This window comes from Gouania willdenowi, chromosome 1 (assembly GCF_900634775.1).
Source record: "Gouania willdenowi chromosome 1, fGouWil2.1, whole genome shotgun sequence".
NCBI classification, from domain to species: Eukaryota; Metazoa; Chordata; class Actinopteri; order Blenniiformes; family Gobiesocidae; genus Gouania; species Gouania willdenowi.
In genome coordinates this window covers 16946665-16963841 of record NC_041044.1, presented here as the reverse complement: position 1 = coordinate 16963841, position 17177 = coordinate 16946665, and the positions used below count along the sequence as shown (strand labels likewise).

At 38.8% G+C, this 17177-nt stretch overlaps 1 protein-coding gene and 1 pseudogene across 1 annotated transcript; one reads left to right on the top strand and one right to left on the bottom strand.

Annotated features, from left to right (window-relative positions):
• The first annotated feature begins 6382 nt into the window (after positions 1–6382).
• Positions 6383–6500, top strand: LOC114472364 (uncharacterized; annotated as a pseudogene).
• Positions 6501–15877: 9377 nt separating this feature from the next.
• On the bottom strand, positions 15878–16972 carry npy2r (neuropeptide Y receptor Y2). The gene has a single exon (XM_028436967.1). It carries the CDS (start codon positions 16970–16972, stop codon positions 15878–15880), a length of 1095 nt encoding a protein of 364 aa, XP_028292768.1.
• Between the last annotated feature and the right edge of the window lie 205 nt (positions 16973–17177).

The following is a 17177-nucleotide window of genomic DNA, read 5'->3' as shown; positions in this document are numbered from 1 at the left end:
CAGTTATTCCTAATGTCTGCTTTCCTTCACATGGCCTTAAGGGATTACAACTCTGTTATTATTATGAGACAGTAGAGGGCGCTCCAGTATAACAATAGGCAGGAAAGAATCAGTTTTAATCCTGTTTTCTAAATGTGTGCTAAAAGGAGCAAAAGGGCAGGATTTGTGAAAAAATAAACATTAACTTTTAGTCTTTTAATGCTAATGGTTGATGAATCACTCAAAACCAAAGAGAATGAGCCCACACACATTTCTTCTGATTGCTTTGAACAGATTGTGTGATACATTTTATACTGACGTTCTGGGTATAAATTTCCCACGCAGTTCTGCAGACGTGAAGTTGAATGACGCTAGTCCGCGTTCTCGATGTCTTGGAGGTGCGGCCCAATAACCGAAATAAAGAGGAATTCAAAGAAGACTGCCCGGAGACTTAAAGAAGACAAGCACGGTGGACTAAAGTACTGTTTGGTTCCACAGATGTACGCAGAGGCATGTGCACAGGTCTTTCAGTAAACAGTCACACAATGCTCCTTTAAATCAAGTTTGGCCTACAACAGAGGTGCTCAAGTCTGGCCCTGGACCCATCTAACTATCCAGCATGTTTTAGTTCAGGGATGCCGGACTCCAGTCATCGAGGGTCGGATTCCTGAGACTTTTAGATCAGGGGTTCTCAACCCGTCTAACCCTGGGACCCACATTTTGGTCATCAAATCGCGACCCACTTTTTTTTTTTAATTCAACCAACCAAATTTTTTTGGTTTTTCAAAGAGCTGTTGAAAACACGCATATATGATCTTTTTGAAGACATAAATCTTTATATTTTGCTGTCACACATGAGAGACATTAGGTTTTTTTTTTTTTTTTTTGGCCAGCTTTCCGCGACCCCCCCTGTACAGATCCGCGACCCACTTTTGGGTCCCGACCCACCAGTTGAGAATCACTGTTTTAGATGGCTCCACACACCTTGTTGAAACCATTGTGTTGTCATCAAGCCATTCAGTTGATTCAGGTGTGTTGGAGCAGGGACAGTGGGATACATCTAAAAGTTTCAGGAATTCGGCCCGAGAGGGCTGGAGTCTGGCACCCATGTTTGAGTTGCTGCCCTGCTCCATTGATGATTGTAATCATTAGATTCAGGTGTGTTGTTCAGGGAGACATGTGACACATGTTGGAGGTGCTCTCAAGGACTGGACTCCAGCAAAAAATCCAAGGTAATGCTTACAAATTTGTAATTTATTTACTTGACTAAGGTAAAACCAAACCCATTTACACATCATTACACAATATTTTAATCAAGGATGTGCGGTGGAATGATTAAAGTCTACTGAAAAGGGTTCACAAGATAAATGAGGATAAAATGACACATTACACACCAAAAAAGTTGTACATTTGCAAAAACCACATTGTTCTTCCTTAGGCCTATTCTAACATTATTTAACATAACTAAATTTATAGATGCTGTGCAGCAGTGGTCAGGGCCAGGCAATTTTAGTCAAAAACAGAAAAGTTGCATGAGCTGAAGCTTTACCTCACAATTAAGAAACAGAGACGTCACTGAGCTAATTAGCACATGGAAACGTCACCTGTAGCTTCACTAATTGACTAAGCCAGTCACCTGTGTGCAAGACAGCAGCGGTTATAGTGTTTAAAAGCAGATTTTAAATGGCTGCATAAAAATCTGTTATTAAGACAAAAATCCACATATTGCATCTGGACAGCATGGAGATGTTGGATTTAGTTTTGAACAACGATTTATTGACTTCCTAAGTGAAAAACCTGACGTTTTCATAAATAAAGTTTTTGTTTGTAAAGTTTCTATTTTTATGACAGCCTCCTACTACAGTATGATCACAGCTTGATGTTGAGCGCTGCGCCATGCCTCGGTTACTCAATTGAATCGGCTTTTATTTTACCTTAGGCTTACGGCATTGGGAAATCTTACTATGGTTGAGTACTTTAGATGGACGTTGTTTCTCCAAGATCAACTAAACCAGTACGGTGTCACAGACTGAGTTTACCTCATACAGAGATCGATTATGAGCATATATGCACATGCGCACACATGCGCACTACTGGAAAATGATCTTTTGCTAAAAGAAAAAAAAAAAAATAGTAATTCATTTTTATTTTTTGTTTACAAAGTGAACAGACACGTGTTTTATTTGTTTATTGGATTGGGTTAAGGTTATCAATTCAGTACGGAAGGAAACTCGGTACGTGACACCGCGATGCTCCATGGATACAAAATGATGCATCTGAAATGTATTCAAGCTGGATATGTGAAACAGGATTTATTTTACTTGTGAAAGCAGAAACTTTACTCATAAAAACAGAAACTTTTTTATTCAAGTGAATGCAATAAGGTTCCGTACATGAGGGCAAAATTCAAAATGTAAAAAAAAAAAGGTTTTTGAGACAAATTTACATTTTCCAAACATCTACCATGACTCCAAAAGTTAGTAACTTTTTTAATGAATATTGAGAAAGTAGCAAGAATTTGCAAAGTATATGTTTAAAGTCAAACATTTTGATGCAATGTCGGCTCAATTTCTGATAAATGAGAAACAGATGAGCTGTAGCAAGTTTGGTGGCAATTGAGGAAACAATTCCACCTGCTTTATAGAATAAAGATCAGATTATCAGTCACATAGTTATGCAGTGGCATGTTCAGGTCAATTTTACTGAAGTGACCAAGGTGGGCCAGAGAGTGGGGGTGGTCACAGGAGGGGGAGGGTCCAATGAAGCCATTAATGTGAAACACATAATTATTTATTATGAATTTGTAAAACATTGACAGTTGTTTTAATAAAATAAACTTCTAGTGAAACAAAAAATAAAATAAAACACAGTTTAAAGAAATATAATGCAAACTAACCAATACATAATCCTCCACGTAAAAGATTTGAATATTAAACAAGTGCCTCTCGATATTTAATTTCTAATTAATTAATGAATTCATCCATTGACCCACGTGTTCCTGTTCAGGGTTGCGGGGGTCTGCTGGGGCCCATCTCCAGCACTCAAAGGGTCCTAGGCGAGGGTACACCCTGCACAGGGTGCCAGTCCATTACGTGGCAAACATAGACACACAGACAACCACTCACACTCGATATTTATTTTTTTTATTTTAGGAAAGTATATGTATTTCTTTTGACATATTAAATAATGTACAGCTCTAATTGTGGGAAATGAAAATTAACACTTTAAAACTTTTTTTTGGCTTTATTAGGTTAATTTATTTAACTTTAAGTGAAAAGTAATTTGTTGTTGCCGTTTGTCTTACTTTGTAAATGACAGGGGCCAAGTTTTGTGGTTGTTTTGTTTTTTTTTCGCTGCATTATATTATAATAAAATTCCTTATCAAATCTTGTGAAATGACAAAGTTCGTTGAATTAATTATGACTTATGATCTCAGATCAGATTTCTGATAGGCTGCCTCTCATGTGGCTAGAAAACAATATGAAGTATTTAGTTAACTCACACAGATTTAGTGCTTAGAGGGAAGACAAGTGTAGGTTCTCCTGATTAGCCATTGAAAGTTGATTGATATAGACTTCAGAATCAATACTTGGATACTACGTATGAATAATACATCCCTCTCACATCAGCTTAGACGATTGTATTCCCTTCACCGGTGAGTAGCACATCACCCATGAATGCACAACGTGTAACAGAAATAGTCTCTGATGAATGCTTCATCACACCGTGCTCCGACCCATTTCATCAATTCACATTAGGACTACAATAGTTTACATCGATACACAGAGAAAGTGGCGTTTAACCAATACCGCAGACACTCAGGAGATGCTCATGGGAACAGACTTAAGTGCTTTTGTGTATCAAATCCAACTGAGTGGAGCTTCAGTAAACAATACAAATCAGATTGTTTTCAAACTCACTGTTCATTGTATCTGATTAGTAGGTATTCTTATCCTTCGATGCACACTTTGATGCAGTCAGACAGCTTGAGAAACTCTTATTGATTTACTTAGATGTCACTGCTAATTATCGTGAAACAGACATAGGCAGGCAGAGTATCAGTAGCAATGGAGACATTTTAAGATGGTGGGTAGCTTTTGATTTCTGTGCAAATATTGAAAAAAAAAAAAAAAAGGATAATATTCCAGAATTGTCTGTTGTAATTTATCACATTGAGTTTTTTAATCGTTGGTGTTTTGAGAGTAAATAGATCACGAATAGCTCATTAAAAATGGAAACCTGGAGCTAATTTTCCAGTCCTTAGTCTTGTCACGTACACTTGCAGTGAATTCACAAGGGATGGGATGAACATCACGCACTCTTTACAATCACATCATGTAATACCGTGAACTCAACTGTTGCTAGTTGTGAATGCTAGACTTGCTGAATACAAAGACCTATTGTTAAGGCTGAAGACCTTGTCTATTTCAAAGGAAAACCTTCACAACATTTCTTCACACATTGATTTTTCTCCAAACCTGTGACCACAAGCATTTATGTGATTACAGTAAACTTCTACAGGAAAAAAAAACTATGGTGCACATACAAAAAAACGAAAATCCTTCAAGAATGGTATTGTATGGGATTTCTCACGCTGACTATGGCACAGTGAAGGTGTCATTAGATGTTGTCGTGAGATTAAGTATGGTAAGTTGAGTTAGAGACCCAGATATATGTTGATACATGTTGGTGTGTAGTGCTGTAATAAAACGGCACAACATGTTCCGAGTCCACAGAGTAGGTGAGACTTTGTTGGTGGCAGAGACTCATTATTGGTATCGGAAGTGGTGCAAATCAACCATTTCAACATGGCGACGCACAGGGTAAAGTAGTCCCTGTTTTAAAAATTAATAAAACAAATTTGGTGCAAAATAATGCGTTTTGTTAGGCATAGATCTTCTAATAAGGACATTTCAAAGGTTTTAGGCCACATTTGTAAAAACAGTGGAGGATCCTTTTAAAAACTTTATCTTGGTTTACTGCCTGAAGCTTTATGGTGATATTTTCTTGAGGTCTAAAACTAAAGACTTTGAAAAATCAGAGATACATGTGGGCTTTGAAATCTTCATGTTCCAGCAGTTGATCTAACCACCTCCCGTGAAATGAGATTTTCAGCTTCATTATCCAGAAGAAAAAAAATATCACAGCATTTCCACTGCCTGTTAAAGGGTTTTAATATCTTATATTTGATTAATTATATTATTTGTTTTCCAGACTAAGCTAACATGCTATAGGGTTGAACCCTTACTGTCCACTTCCTTAGCCTAAAATTTCCTAGCAAGGAATCTTAACTTAAAAGTGATTCAGGAAGTTTCTGAGAGCAACTCTGAGCAAGGAGTTGATAGACATTTTTATCTTAGTGAGGAGGTGTGGTTGACCCTGTTGCTACACATGCAGTAGAGTTTAGATTCTTGGTCCAAGCCCAAGCGGGAAAATGAAGCCCGAGCCCGGCCTGAACTCGGGTCGGGCTCGGGCCTCATTTTCCCGCTCAGCTGTCGGGCCGGGCTCGGATTTCCTTTTTTAACTTTTTTTAAATCTCCATTACATTAATATTATTTTTTTTAATAAACAAAAACACTTCTATATTGTTGTGGTATCATTTCTAAAGTGATTTCTGCTAGTAGTGGGACGGGATATTAACGGAGTTGTGTTGTTTTGTAGCGTTCACGTTCACTGAATATTATTTGCTGATTTTGCTCATTCCTCACTTGCTGCTGGAGCGCAGGGAACAAATATGATTGTGTGCTTCAGTCAGGTCTGCGCTCCACGCACGGGCCGCCTGGTCTGGTCTGCTATGCTGTAACGGACTGGGTTCTATGTTCTGGATATGTTCCACTTGTGTGTATTCAGTAGTTAACTGATGCTGAGATTTCCCATGGCCGAGAAGGCGTCATGGTTACGTGCAGCTTTCTCTGCCAATGTGCGTCTTTGTTTACATGTGTTTTGAGTGTTGATTGGCTGAGACGCTGGGGAAAGGGCGGCCGTAAGAGGGAAAAGAGAACAATTTTGTTCCCACAGTAGTGTGTGTATGACTGTGTAAGACGGTTCTTTGTGTGTGTGTTTGTTCATTTATTTTTGGCGTGTTACTACGAACTCCATTAAAGCCTGTAAAACTGTGATAACGGCTGGAGTCACGTCATTACAATACTTTTTGGGTTGTGGTGAGTGTGTGTGCATTAAAAAAAAGATTCTTATTAGCATCATATAGTATATCGTAAAAGTAATAATTTCTGAAAAAATTGTATGTCTGCGTGCTGTCTGTGCCTTATAATTAAGTATTTTAGTCACAAAAAAAAAAGCTGGAAGACAAAATCTTTGGGGGTCACACCTTCTAGCTCCAATTACAGGATTTAGAGAAAGGAGAGCAGAGCCTATGAAGGAGCCTCCTCATTGGCTTCCACGATATTGTGGCCATACCAGCCTGTCATTGCCCGATCCCGTTAGATCTTGGAAGCTAAGCAGGTCTGGGCCTGGTTAGTAGTTGGATGGGAGACCACTGAGAATTCCAGGTGCCACAGTGGGGTGGCAGTCGCTGCAGTGGTATCTGTCATTGTGTCCTTGGGCAAGGCACTTCACCTACATTGCCTAGTATGAACGTAATGTGTGAGTGAGTGTTGGTGGTGGTGGTTGGAGGGTCCGATGGCGCTCTATGGCAGCCTCACTTCCGTTAGTCTGCCCCAGGGCAGCTGTGGCTACAACAGTAGTTTGCCACCACTAAGTGTGGAGTGAAAGAATAATGCCTTAATTCTGTAAAGCGACTTTGAGTGTCTATGATAAAGCGCTATATAAAATTGATGCATTATTATTATTATTATATAGTGAAGCTTGTGCATGGTGTTAATTGGTTTTCAGTAAAGCATGGCTGCCAAACACTCACCAGGAAAGATTGCTATACCGGCGCCTGTTGGTACTGCATATACTGCTAAAAAACCCAAAAAGAGAAAATCAGAGGAAGAAAAGAAAGACACTCAACGCTCGTGCGCGACTTTGTGCACTTCCAGAGGAGGAGACTGGGAAGGATTATCAGAGTGGGGGGCGGGATTTAAGGTTTGGATTCAGCCATGCCCCTCTGTCATAGTTCAAGATTCAGATAGTGCAGCTTTAAGAAATGTGGAATCAAAAAAAGTATTTCATTGAGCAAAATTAAATGAATAGAATAGAATCAACTTTCTTGGCCAAGTTATGTAAGTTAAACACATGAGGAATGTGACTTGGTGAACTGTGCTCTCTCCAATAGTGTAAACATTAAATAATAACAATTAACTAGAAAAAAATATAAACAGTAGTTATACTAATATGTGCAAAACTAAATAAAATAATATAACAATAACAATAACAAGATAGTAGTGCAGGTAAACATTTAAATGAAATAGTATGTACATGAACATTCTCAGTGACAGATTGATCCAGGCTTGTTACGTGTTTAGTTCCAGGGTTATTTCACAGAAACAGGTCTGACACTCTTTGACTGTTTAGCGTTAATCAGAGTGACAGCCTGGGGGAAGAAACTGTTTTTATGGTGGGTTGTTTTGGTGTACAGTGATCTGTAGGGTCTGCCAGAGAGGAGGAGTTTGAACAGATTGTGTGCAGGGTGTGAGGGGTCTGCAGTGATGTTTCCTGACCCTTAATTTGTGCAGAACTATGACGATTATTGTATTGATTTTCTTATTGTTAACTGTCTACGCTGGTAATTTTACTGCTTTATGTATTTGATAATGGTAGACGCAGACGTAACTGTCAGTGACTGCTGGCACTCTTTTAAAAAAGCGAAATAAAAGAGTATTAAAAAAACGGCGCAAGGGAAGAGGCAGACCTGGGAACACAATGCCAACAAATGAATGTGATGTTCCCTCTCTCTGTGTTGGGTGATTGGGGTCAGTGTGAGAAGTGCCGCTACCTGCTGAAATCAAAGCAAGGGCAGAGATTGCACCACACAAGCAAAGTTCTTCTCAAACAGGTGCATTTTGTAGTCTATTGTAAGGCTATGGCTGTTGACATTGCTTACTTTGATATGCCCATGAATGCACATTTGTTGGCATGCAATGAGTGAGAATCCAGCTGAAAACAACTTCTAGTGAAGCTTCAAAATTGTATAAAATTGTATCAGATGCTGATCAAGCTGTAAAAGGAACACATGCATTTTTAGTTCTATTTGTTATTTCAGTTTAAAGATATTTCTCTATATATATTTACGGTTGATATTTTTATATATACATGCAGTCAAACTACTGTATCTATACCTACAATACATTAGTTAATACTAATACAATCATTTTGTACCAATGATATGCTTGGGATGGGGTGAGTTTTGAGCCCGGCCCTGCTGAGAGTAAACCTCTATAGTACCTTGTGCCTAAAGTAATTAAGAGTTAACTAAGAAAAAAAAATGTTTTACAAGTTTGCATGTAAAGTTCATATATTTTATTATATTTTGTAATGTGTTATTTCCCTGTTTAATCACAAGTTTCCACGCATCAATTAGAATCCCCATATTTCTTGTCTGCTACTCCAAAGAAGTTTTCACCAAAAAAGCTCATCCACTTAACACCTTATTACCCACAGATACATGTCATCGACATTATCAAATGTACACAATTTGCCTCAGGAACTTTCAAACCAATCATTAGTTTAGTATAAATTGGGAATGACATTTATGGTATAAAAACAAAATTCCGCTCAAAATTGCTCACATGCAGGTGCTTCACCTCCATCTGCAGACATGTTTAATGTGCTTTGCAACATTTTTATTTTCTTAGTAGATAGCCTAAGTACTTAGTCTAGCTTCATTTTCTTTAAAAGCTTGCCCACCAGAGTACCCTCCACTTCCTCTCTGCTGTTAGCTCTGAGCAGTCGTGACCTGAGTTGCTGCAAGCTGCTGTAAAGCCAGCTGTGAACCTGCAGGCCTAAACCCTGCAATACCACTCTGTTGGCTCCACTCTGAGGACCCAGCATCTCTCTCCAGGACATGAACAATACAATCCAATCGGGCCTTAAAGTAACTGCAAATCACATACGCTTACATACTAAACACACACACACACACACCCCTCATTTGCTCTTCCTTTGATGATTTCTATTCTTTTTTTATTCTCTTATTGATTAATTTCTCTTCTCTTTCTTTATTTTGCTCGAGTATCTTTGTTATTAGTTTAGGGGGCATATGGATCATCGTTACTGTTCTCCGTCTTCCCTTCTCCAGAACGTGTACTTTCCACTGCTGTGCTGTGGGTGAGGAGATGCTGCTGCTAACACTGCTGGACAGAATGCCACCCAAGACAGGAGGACTGGAAAGAATACCGTAAAATTAGGAATCAAACAACAAAATGAAATAGGAGTAGAAGAAAATATTACAAAAAGAAAATTAATTGGACTCAGAAAGATAGTAAAAAATTATGGATCACAATACATGAATTGACTGGAAGAAATAGAAAATTAACAGCATTCATAGAAGTAGATAAGAATTTAATAACAAATCCAAAAGATATTGCCAATTACTTTAATAATTATTTCATGAACAAAGTAGAAACACTGAAGCTAAAAATGCCTAACACTGATAACACAATATCAAATACATTAATAATAAAAGATACATTAATGAAATGCAAAAATCTGCACATTCTACCTAAAAAGCAAAAATACAGCTCTGGTTGAGAAAATTCTAAAAAAAACCTAAAAAATAAGCCAGCAGAAGTGGACAGTATTGATGGATACCTAACTTCTGATATAATAGCTCTCTTAGTGAGTCACATAATCACTTTAAGCTTCAATACAGGATGCTGTCCTCAAGAATGGAAAAAAGTAAAAATTATTCCATTACCAAAAAATAAAAAGCTTTCATTGTCAGGAAAGAATAGCTGCCCCATAAGCTTATTATCTGTACTTGCGAAGGTGATGGAGCAAATAGTTTATGAGCAAGTAAATAACTACTTTCACAAAAACAATTTATTTGCTCTATCAACACGCTTATAAAAAAGCTCATCCTCCGATATGTTTTGGAGGATGAGCTGAATGGTCTTAAACACAGAGAAGACACATACAATGGTCATAGGGGCAGATCGCAGAATAAATTCAAATCCCGAACTTACTTTGGAAATTCAAGGGGTCAAAAAATTACACAAGTCCATGAGGCAAAGCTTTTGGGAATCATTATAGACCACAAACTACCATGAACAAAACACATTGAATCCATAAGTGCTAAAATGGCAAGAGCTATAACTATGGTAAAAAGGTATTAATATTGTTTGACACACAAGTCAATAGTTGGATTACTGTCCATCAAAATGATCAAATAGTTAAGCAGCTCAGATTAAAAAATTACAGATCATACAAAATAGAGCAGCACGTATGGTGTTGGGCTGTGAGTACGAAACCAGCTCTAAACTCATGTTAAACAGACTGAAGTGGTTATCTGTGCAGGAAAGGTTACTGTATTCATTACTCTCATTCTTTAAAAATATTGTACATTATAAATGTCCACAAATCCTCTATTAAAACCTGCTATTTAGCAATGACAAACACAACTATAGTATGAGGCATGCCACTGCAGGGAAGTTTATTTTACCAAAAAAAAAAAATCGAAATGACTACAACGAACATTCACTTATAGGTCGACTCATGCATGGAACACACTGCCAAATGAAATATTACAGGACATCGACTCCAGGCCCAACACTTTTTATTTCTCGCTTTTATTTTGTAGTCCAAGCTCAAGAATGCCGAAGTTACGAGAGGATGAGTCAAAATGTTCGGTTGTTGGATGTAGTAACCCACACGCTTCATTACACCGTCTCCCAGCATCAGAACCTTTTCTAAGTGCCTGGTTGAGTTTTATTTTTCACGGAAATGTACCCACATCTGTGGGTAAGGTCATTTTTGTGTGTGAAGCACTTCAAGGATGACTGCTTCAGCAACCTCCGCCAGAAAAAAGGATTTACAGAAAGACTTTGTCTGATTGAGGGTTCAATTCCTTTTATCTTTGGAGACGACGAACAGAGCACTTCGGTAAGCTGTAAATAACACTAAAAAGTGTGATAAGACGTCCCTGTCATTGTTTTGTTAGCATTAGCAGTTGCACCATCTTCATATGTTGGCGCTGTGTGCTCGTTTTAGATCCTTGATGATATGGCCTACGTGATTTAATTTAAGTCTAAAGTTTTCATTAGTCATTTCATTTTGCCGTTTTTGTTTCCGTAAAGACTGTATTAAAATGCATTTCGTAACATTAGCTTGGCGCTAGCGTTTGCTCGGTGCTTGTGTTAGCTCACTTGTTAGGGTTCTGCAGGTTCATCATCTTCATTTTCATCACGCTTCGCCGGGTCAGACTCTGGCTCGAACATGTAAGGCTGGATGAACAAGTCTTCCGTTGTTGACATTTTGTAAATAATGTGTGAATAAACATTTTCTGCACTGCTAGACAATTGTATCTCTTCTATCAAACTACAAAAATGGCCGAACAGGGTGGAGTTGAACCGAGTGTCACCTCTGCAACCTGGAGAGGGGGCGGGGTATGAAGTGTCTCATTTGCATTTAAATAGACCGCACCAAAACAAGTTGCTCTCAGAAGCACATCAGAAAAGAGGTAGAAAAGGGGCCTGTGGAGCTATAATAATGAGGAATTCAGACCCAAGCATTGCAGTTCTGCTTTTTTTTTTTTTTTTAAATATTTTTTTTTAAGGATTTTTTGGGCTCTAGTGGCCTTTATATGACAGTTGCTTGACAGGAAAGGGATCAGAGAGAGCAGGGAATGACATGCAGCAAAGGGTCCCAGGCCGGGAATCGAACCTGGACCGGCTGCAGGTGAGGAGCTACAGCCTCCGTTCATGGGGCGGGCGTTCAACCCACTGAGCTAAACACCACCCGCAGTTCTGCTTTAAATAGACCATAACTGTATGATTTATATGTAAAAAGGAAGGATTTAAAAGCATGATATGTCCCCTTTAAAAGAGCTTAGGGCAGGATCAACACATAAGACTCAATAGTGACACAATGGCTGCTATGGTAACTGCAGCCATCAGCCAAGCATCGAAGCGGAAAAATTCAGACCACAAATTGCAGTAAGTGATGCATCACACAGCCTGTTCAAGGCAATAGAGGTGTGTGCGCGTGTGTGTCTGCACCATTCTTTGCACTTGAAAATACCTGTTGGTTTGTTGTAATAAATGTGATTAGAACATTGGAGCAAAAATGTTTGTGTTCAGTTACAGTAGGTTTTTTTTTTTTTTTTTTTACAATACCACAATAATATTGTACGGTGGCCTTAATACCATGATGATATCCTACCGTGAATTTTTGATATTGTTGCATCCCGAATGTTCACTATGTTCAACATCAATAGTAGGACACATCAACTTAACTACCAAGTACTGTGCCCGTATTCACTAAGCATCCTAAGGCTAAAAGTAGCTCTTAGTGACTCTTAGAAATATCTTAGAAATTTTCTTAGATTTTCGTAGGTTTATAACTGGTTCATTAGGAGTTTAAAACAGCAATTTCTTTAAGGAATTGTTCTTCTTTCCAAAAGGAAACGTGGCATTTTACCATTATAATGGATTTAATCTCATCTTTCATAGGAATGTGCTCCAAAATCCTCGGTAATTCCTACCAAGGTACAGTAGAGTGTTGTCACCAGCTCAGTGTAAACTGCAGCGTCCAACATAAGAATCATAAAAGCTGCCCAGAAAATTTGTGTAGCAGCTTTTCATCTATATCATCCATGTCATGAGGAGGGCCCCAAACATCTTAAGGGACACTGTAAACCCTCAGGTTTACCTTCAGGCCATCAGGCTTTAGAACAATTCAAACCGTCCTGTCCACACATCCCATTGACTCTGCTCTTTATTTTTGTTGTAGTTGATTCTGTTGTGTTGCACTTTATTGTTTGTTTATTGACTTTTTAGCTCTGTGGTGCACTTGATTCTGTTGTAGGCCACTTCATGTGATTGCCTGCTCTGTCGATGTCACGGGAAGCAAGCAACAAAAGCATTTTATTGCATCTAAATCTGAATCTAATAATAAATAAACTCCTTCGGCCCCCTACACCACTGAGTCGAAATGTATTTTACAAAAACAGCAACGTATGTCAACACGAGTCTAATTTTGATGACGCAACAACTTAAACACAAGTGCACTGGCACAACTGCACATCTGGGGTTTTCCCAGCACGCAGTAGTTTATACAAAGTGGTTGGAGGAAGAAATAATGTGGAGAATTTTCAACAAGGTCAAGACTAATAAATCCCAGTAGCATCGTGAGGACTCGTCTCTGTGGGCCAATCAAACTCAGTTCTGTCAGAAGAATTCTAACGCTAATTGGAAGAAGTAAGACTAGAGAGAATCTACGCTTCTAGAAAGAGATGGGAAAAAAAACACAATAGATGTCAAATTATTGTAATTGTTGCATCTTGTCTCATTTTCTTTACTCACTTATCCTGTAAATACAGAGTTGCACAGAGCGTTAGAATACTTGGCAAACTTTAATGATCTCTGTTATTCTTAAAATCCTTGCAGTTGCAAACAGTTTTTAATACATTTTGTTGTGTGTTGCATTGAAATGCATTTTTTCCCCATTCGTGATATTATAACAGGCCTAAAAAGATCTTTACCACACCAATAAGCAACTTACTCAAATGTTATTATCAGTTTAATAACATAAACAGGGGAAAGTATTACTAATTAAAACAAAAAACCAAATCACATATTAAGGGGAAACATTTTATGTTACATAAAAAAAAGATATAAAACTGTAGCCGGATTTCATCTCACATATTCATTACTCTTTAACTATAAGAACATGCAGACTCAAGACTCTTCTCCTCCAATAATTCATTTCACGAGAAAGTCTTTTCTTTAAATGTGAACCCATTCTATGACTGTTCACCTAAAGAATGTAGATATAGCCACAAATAATCAAGTTCTACTAAATCAATCACCTCCCTTAAGCTTTTTGTTTATAATCAAATAACTTTGGTTGAGCTGTATAACCTGTAAATGACCAACTCTGCCATAATTAAAAATAATTGAATAAATAAATGGATGCCTCCAAACATATGCCATGAATGAATGAATGAATAGATAAATCGCTCAATATCTTAATATACATGCCATAAATAAATCAATAAGTCACTTAATACTTAAATGCTACTTATTCATGTATTTTATTATTTTGTTTATGGCATGTATCTGTACGTATTTATATTTAGTTATGGCAGAGTTGGTTCTTCATACTCCCTGAGTTGATACATACGTAACTCATCAAAAATGACAATGTTTCAAAATGTTACCTTGGATTTTTGTAAATTTAAATTGTTCTTAAATGTCATCACTGTGATAAAATATGATTAAAAATCATGATCAAAGAGGTCATTTACAGCTGAAACTTGTTTTTCTTAATCATACATGCATACAGTATGTTCATATTTCTTGACCACAATCAGTTCTTCAATGCAACATATGGTGGGTTTGCATTTGATTAGGCTGTACTCAATGGGAATACTTGCACAAATAAAATTTTAAAAAAAAGACACAGGGAACCACACAATTTACGCGGTGCCAAAAGCCAGAGAATGAAAGTAGGTCCTAAGATGAGATTTAAAACACTTCACTGTGGGGGCTGTTCGGACGTGGAGGGGCAGAGTGTTCCACAGCTTAGGGCCGACAACAGAGAACGCTCTGCCCCTCCTGGTTCTGCGGTTCGTCCTATAGGAACCTCAAGCTGCAGCAGGCCCTCAGACCTCAGAGCACGCGGGCGTCTGTGAATTTGGATGAGATATGCTGAGGGGCCAGTCCATTCAAAGCTTTAAAAACAAACAACATTTTAAAATCAATTCTAAAATTAACAGGATGCAAGCAAAGCAAATACAGCAAAGATGCAAGGATTGGGGTGATATGTTCACATTTTCTGGTCCCTGTTAAAAGTTGTGCTGCTGCGTTCTGGAATAACTGCAAGCGGGAAAGTGCTTTATGGCTGATGCCCGACTCGAGTAAAGTGCGTTGCAGTAGTCCAGACGACTTGAAATAAAAGCATGGACGACTTGCTTGAAAAGATTAAAAGATAAAAACGGCTTAATTTTGGATAACAGATGAAGACGATAAAAGCCCTGTACACAATTCCTGGAAGCTGAAAACTTCGCAGTTCTTGAATGGCCAGCATACTCACCGGACATGTCACCCATTGATCATGTGTGGGATGCTCTGGATCGACGTACACGACAGCATGTTCCAGTAACTGCCAATATCCAGCAACTTTGCATAGCCATTGAAGAGGAGTGGACCAACATTCCACAGGCCACAATCAGCAACCTGATCAACTCTATGCGAAGGAGATGTGTTGCACTGCGACATCCCTAAGCAAAACTGCACATTTCAGGGTGGCCTTTTATTGTGGCCACACTGAGGCACATCTACGCAATAATCATGCTGTCCAATCAGCCTCTTGATATGCCACACCTGTGAGGTGGGATGGTTTATCTCGCAAAGGAGAAGTGCTCACTAACACAGATTTAGACAGATTTGTGAACAATATCTGAGAGAAATAGGTATTTTGTGTATATAGAAAATGTTTTAGATCTTTGAGTTCAGTTCATGAAAAATGGGAGCAAAACAAAAGTCGTGGATTTATATTTTTTTCATTATATAACCACAGTGTGACAGTTTTTAACAGTGTTATCAAATCAAATCCCAAAAGAGAGGCAATAAAAAGGTAGATCAGTCTTAACCCTGTTAAGAATATGCAGGGGAAACAGATTTCTGTTAAGTATGATAAATATCATCCATAGAAGAGGAACTTGCTGGAGACAAAGACATATCACCAATTTCTTCATGGCTCAAGGCCTTAGATTCTGGATGTTTATACCCCTTTATTAATTGGTTTCAAAGTCTTTTGTCCATCCAGGCATTTTTCTTTACACGTGTGTTGCTGTGCAATGAGTCCAAACTCTTTCTTCTCCTTTTTTAATCGGTTCCACTTTGAAGCATTTTGACATCCAACCCTTAAACACTGACAAAAATGCTGCCCTGTAGTTACTATTCATCCATCCATATAGGATGGGATTGACACACGTGGAGCACATTGCCATGACATGGAACACGGTGAAAAGCAGCTTGAAGTCCTTCATTGATGGCAGCGAGCTGTCAATATCCACAGCCAACTGGAAGGCATGGAATGGCAACCAGCTGACAGCGAACACCACCACCATGGTCAGCAACATCTTGGTGGTCTTATTCCTGAGCTGGTTGAGGTCATTTCGACGAAAACACACACGGCTCCTCATCTTCCTCCAGATACGAATGTAAGCTACAGAGTTGATGGTCAAAGGTAAGCCGTACTGCACCACCAACATAAATATGCTGTAGATGCTCCCATTCCTGAAGCTTTCTGGCCACTTCTCTGCACACACTTGGATGGTCTCGTCCGATGGGAGGTCAAAAGTCCCGTACTCCCTGAAAATGGCAAGAGGAAGGGCCAACAAGGCACTGACCACCCACGTGACGACAATTACACAAGCACACAGTTCTTTAGACGGTTTGGTCTCCATGTGGTTGACGATGCTGCGGTGTCGGTCCACAGCAATGACGTTTAAAGTGATGGTGGACACGTGCACAGCCATGCCCTGAGCACAGGGCAGCAGGAAGCATAACACCTGACCAAACATCCACTCACCATAGAGCGTGTAGACCAGTGTGAACGGCAGGCACAGCATGTTCACCAGCAGGTCCGCCACAGCCAGGTTCACAATGAAGAAGTTTGTCACAGTCTGTAGACTTTTAAACTTGCATCCGACGTAGATCACTAAGGAGTTTCCAATAACTCCAAAGATGATGATGGAACTGTAAGCAAGAATTAAAACCACTTGGACTCCAACGAGCTTTGTGCTATCTTCCAGAATAAAGAAGCTCTCCTCTGGTCGATCGCATGTAGTTGAACTGCAGTTGGAGACTATGGCTTCTAGGTGAAAGCCTTCCATCTGAGTCTTGTTAATTTGATCTGCTACTGCCATGGTTGAGCATCTCTTTCTATCAGTCTGTGGGGAGAAATCAATGATTCAAAATGTTAATCATACTGTTCTGTTCAGTAAGGTCTTCATAAAGTAAAAAGAACAAAAATATGTAGCAAAAAGAAGTAGCTGTCGATGTTCAGTTAAACTTAGACCAGTAGGACACATGAGGCAGTCAAACCCAGGCGTACGGTGTATATTTTAGGAC

Excerpts from the sequence above, each read along its gene's own strand:
- npy2r (XM_028436967.1), bottom strand. The coding sequence starts at position 16,972 with ATGGCAGTAGCAGATCAAATTAACAAGACTCAGATGGAAGGCTTTCAC.